Below are 5000 nucleotides of genomic sequence, written 5' to 3'. Positions count from 1 at the left end.
GGTTGAACTGTTGAATAGTTAGCCATCTCATCACATTCACATTCACACAATGCCCAGTTTTTGCGCAATTGTTGGCTGTGGGAATCGAGGATGAAGAGATGACAAGAGTTTCTACCGCATACCGGCAGTTATTCAGAATCAGGACAAAGATACAGAAAAATTATCCAAGCGCAGACGTGACTTATGGTTGACCAGAATATCACGGGCTGATCTACGTGAATCCTCACTACCCTACGCACGTATCTGTTCTGATCATTTCATATCAGGTCAGTCTCGGCTAGGCCCTAAAATTATCATTATTCCTGTGTAAACATGCTATATCCGATCGCATGGGTGACTTCACAAGTATCATCGTCAGTTCAGTGAGTAGTGTGTGTGGGGGAGGGGGCATCTCAATTTTTAAACATCAGAAGGGGCATCTCAGATTTTCAAAACAAAAATTAAAAGCGCCCATATTGGCTATATTAGCAAAGGCTACTTACCTAGGTCTCTATTTCGTCAAGGTGCTCATGCCTATATATAATTAAGTGTATATTTATATTTATTTTAATTTGTGTATTAAATTGTGCAGACATACAGGCCTATGTGATGAATAAACATTGATTACAAATAATAATAATAATAATAATAATAATAATAATAATAATAATATCTGAAAGCTGGTTTAACCCGAAGGGGTCTTCAGCTTATATATGAAACATCAAAAAAAAATAATTAAACTTGCGCATTTAATTGCAAGGAGGCAAATCAATCATCCAAGAGCATTACAATAGAGTTTGTCCATCATATGTTTATATGTATATAAGAAATTATAGCATTTTTAACCAAACACAAACACAATGGTTAGGCATGAACTGATAAAGATTTGACATTATAATGCAAAACTTTTACATACATTTTGACAATCAAAAATTGTAATACACAAGGTTAGGCTAAATGATCAATATTAGCTTTATAATTATAAACACTCTCTTCATTGGCCCAGTGTTTATCTAATTTTGGATATAAAAGCATTAAAGGGAAAAACAACAAATTCTGGAAGCAGATTATTCAATGGAAATAATCCTCAATATTTTGACTGAATGAATTCTGCATCTGGTATGGATCTAGGCCATCAGTTAGATCGAGTTTCTGCTTGTAAAAACGCTTATCATCACCCGACAATTGTTTGACAAAGTCGCTCTCATTGTCCATATTCGCTGTAGCAGCTGCCATGTTTCGCTTTGTATGTCCTCCAGCATGGCCGCCGGCGATTCCCAGTGACGTCATTGAAAGGACTCTATACTTTGATCCCATACATATTTACTGTCCATATCCACTGAATTACATCCTGAAGATGTAAAGTTGTTCAGCTTTATTGTATGGTTAAACTGTGGATTAGAATCTCTTGCCTAACTAATATTAATACTTTTGCGAATCTATCTTACATCAAGCCACAAACCTGTTCAAATAAAAACCAAGGGACGTCCATAATCTAAATCCATTCACCATGCAGCTACTGAATGTTAGCATTTATATTTATCCAATGAATAATCTATCATACTTGAAGAGTGTGACTAAAGTGTCACACCTTAAACAGATAGTTTTAACAGACCCCACTTTATAAAAATACCGATTTATTGGGTAACTCATGTAGCCTCAATATATTCAACCCATCATGTCATAACACCTAGACGAAGTTACTCTACTAACCGCAAACCTTCCTATAGATCAACGACAATCCTGTCACACGACTTGAGACGTCTCTACAGTATCGAAAACTTCTGGGTAATTTATACATTCAAATAATTAGTTATAATCAATGAATGTTCATGAAAATTCAAATCTGCGGTATAATGATAGGACAAACCTCTTAATTCTAAGAAATAAAAAAAAAATAGAAGATATGTGATCAGTGCACAGCTGGACTAAATAGCTCACAAGATATTGAAATAAAAGAATAACTAAGACTAACTTTATACAAATTAATATAAAAAACTAAGTCTGGTTACCATGTACACAGTAATTATAATAAAGCAATTTAATTAGGGTCAAATATCAAAGACATTATCCAATATCTTTCAAAATAAACACCATAACTAGAGTAGTCCTAACCCTGTTCCACTGGCAAGCCAAATCTTAATATAAGCAAATCGTAGCCGCAATCCAGGATTTGAGGTTGAAAGTTAAACATATCATTATTATTATTATTATTATAACTTGCTAAGCAACAAAACTAGTTGGAAAAGCAGAATGCTATAAGCCCAGGAGCTCCAACAGGGAAAATAGCCCAGTAAGGAAAGGGAACAAGGAAAAATAAAATATTTTAAGAGGATTAATAACATTAAATAAGTATTACTTATATAAACTTTAAAAACTTTAACAAAACAAGAGGAAGAGAAATAAGATAGAATAGTGTGTCCGAGTGTACACAAGCAAGAGAACTCTAACCCAAGACAGTGGAAGACTATGGCACTACCCAAGACTAGAGAACAATGGTTTGATTTTGGAGTGTCCTTCTCCTACAAGAGCGGCTTACAATAGCTAAAGAGTCTGAAGTTTGAAGGGATTAATTTCGTCCAACTCACTCAAAGCAAATCTTAACAATTTACAGCTAAATTACAATGGTAAAAGGAATAATTCCATTCATTACACAAGACAAAAGGTGCACTTTAATACCACCAGAAAAAAAAATGGACAATGTTAATCCCAGGGAATTGAAATAATAAAATTCACTTACGAAGTCAAAACGATTTTTCCACTGGGAGTGCTGGTCAGCACACACTGAGTTTCCAACTCTGAGCCTAATACCCACCCGGATGGGTAAGAACCCATTCTCTTTTTTAAATCCATTATAAATAAACTAATCCTACTGCTTTAATATCAGAGGATGATAAAGTTCAGCCAAACTGTTTTATCGGTTTGCGCAAATATGACAAATTTGTAGGTAATTTGTATTTTTCCTAACTATGCAAACCTTAGCTATTTAATAGGGGTATTGCTTTCGGCATAGCTGAAATGACGAGCCATTAAATTTTAACGAGGGTTAACGAACTACCCATACAGCTAGTTAGCGGGGGTAGGGGAGGGTAACATGCACCTGTGATTGAGCTCACTTTGCTTGGAGGTAGGACTTCAAGGGGGTTAGGGCTGGCGGGTAAGTTTGCTTAAATAGCTAAGGTTTATGTAGTTAGGATACAAATTATCTACGAAATGGCAAAAGGGTTAGGAAAGTCAGGTGTCTGTTTGACACTGGTAGTCAGCGGTCATATATTTCCGAATCTGCCGCTAAAGATCTTTGTCAGGATGTAGAGGCGTTGTATGCTTTGGAATGTGATGTAAGCACATATATTAGGTAAGAAACTAAGCAAATGTCCACTGGAATAAACATAAACAATAATTTAATATTCATACCTTTATTAGTTGACAAATCGCTTAATATAAACTTTGAAGTGCCCGGGATGAATCAAATAAATACATTTAAAGAAAATAATATTGCTTTATTGGATGAGACTTTGTCACCACAGAAACCATGAAAGTATGAAGGTTGACATGTTAATAGGAATAGATATAATTCAGTTTTTACCTTCGGTAACTTGGACTAAAATGTTGAGTGTTACTTGTTTAGTCGTAAATAATAGAGTAGCTCCTGTTGGTAATGTGTTTAACTTTTTGGATGAGGCAGAAAGTAGAGCTGTTATGGACTCCTTAGTTAATAAGAAAACACTGAATGTTAAAACAAAAAGCGTGGTAAATTTAGTAATGGATCCTCTAAAATCTTATTTCAATCCATTAGAGCATATATTAGAAGACAGTGAGGTAGACAATGGACTTGAACACCTTTTTAGTCTTGAATCCTTGGGAATAAAAAAGTGTGAAAAAGAATTGGTGTCCGTTGATAAAGAACAAATTGACAGATTTAGAGAGGGGATCTCTTTTGATAATGGATTCTATCATGTAGAATTGCCCTGGTATACTGATAAAATTGACAGCGTCCCATCTAATCATTTTGTTTCACTTAAGGTATTAGACCGAACAGTAGAGTATCTTTGTAAAAAGGGTCTCATTGACAAGTACCAGGAAGTTTTTGATAAACAACTCGAGGATGGTATAATCGAGGAAATTAAAGTAAGTCCTTCTGACTATCATAAGTATGTATGGATTCCACATAGACCAGTTATAAAATTGGAAGAGCAAGTTACCACAAAAATCAGGCCAGTATTTAACTGTTCTATAAAAACTTTTGGAAACGGGGAAATAAATTAGTATCTTATCGCTACAAAACAATAGTTTTTGGTTACACTTCTTCACCTTTTATATTGAATTTTGTTATGAAACATCACGCAGAAAGTTATCCTGATGATAAGTGTAAAGAAATATTAACTAATAACTTTTATGTAGACAATCTTCTTATAACTGGTAATAACATTGATGAAATGAAAAATTTGTGTAAGCAAGCTAATGATAGAATGGAACAAGGGGGCTTTATTTTAAGGTCTTGGAACTCCAATTGTGTAGAGTTGAGAGAAGAAATGGCGTCTGTTATCAGACTTGTTGAACATTATTACGAAGAGGATAAAGTATTGGGTTATAGATTCAACGTAAATAATGATTCTTTTAGTCTTGCGCCTTGTAAAATAGACCCAGAAGCAGACACAAAAAGAAAAGTATTGTCACAAACTTCTAAAATATTTGATCCTTTGAATATAGTCCTTCCTGTAACAATAAGAGGCAAAATTTTAATGAGAAAAATATGGAAATTAGATGTTGGTTAGGATCAAAGTTCACCTAAAGACATTTGTGGGGAAATGAAAATTATTAGTAGAGATTTTGAAATGTTATCTGAACTTAAATTTGCTAGAGAGTCCCTTAATGAACTAGATTCATATGGTCTTCACATATCTTGTGATAGCTCTGTGGAGGCCTATGGGTGTGTGGCCTATGCAGTTAATCAAAATGATAAAAGTTCTTATTTGTTCTCCAAATCTAAATTGGCTCCACTGAATAAGAGAAATGAACAT

At 34.3% G+C, this 5000-nt stretch overlaps 1 protein-coding gene across 1 annotated transcript; it reads left to right on the top strand.

The window, feature by feature from the left end:
• The first annotated feature begins 3519 nt into the window (after positions 1–3519).
• Positions 3520–4245, top strand: LOC137657392 (uncharacterized). Its single transcript, XM_068391729.1, has one exon. It carries the CDS (start codon positions 3520–3522, stop codon positions 4243–4245), a length of 726 nt encoding a protein of 241 aa, XP_068247830.1.
• The last annotated feature ends 755 nt before the right edge of the window (positions 4246–5000 follow it).

This window comes from Palaemon carinicauda, chromosome 18 (assembly GCF_036898095.1).
Source record: "Palaemon carinicauda isolate YSFRI2023 chromosome 18, ASM3689809v2, whole genome shotgun sequence".
NCBI lineage: Eukaryota > Metazoa > Arthropoda > Malacostraca > Decapoda > Palaemonidae > Palaemon > Palaemon carinicauda.
Note: the sequence above shows the minus strand (reverse complement) of the source record. Positions and strands in the feature narration are given on the sequence as shown.

Coding starts and splice junctions, on each gene's coding strand:
- LOC137657392 (XM_068391729.1), top strand. CDS start 3,520: ATGAAGGTTGACATGTTAATAGGAATAGATATAATTCAGTTTTTACCT.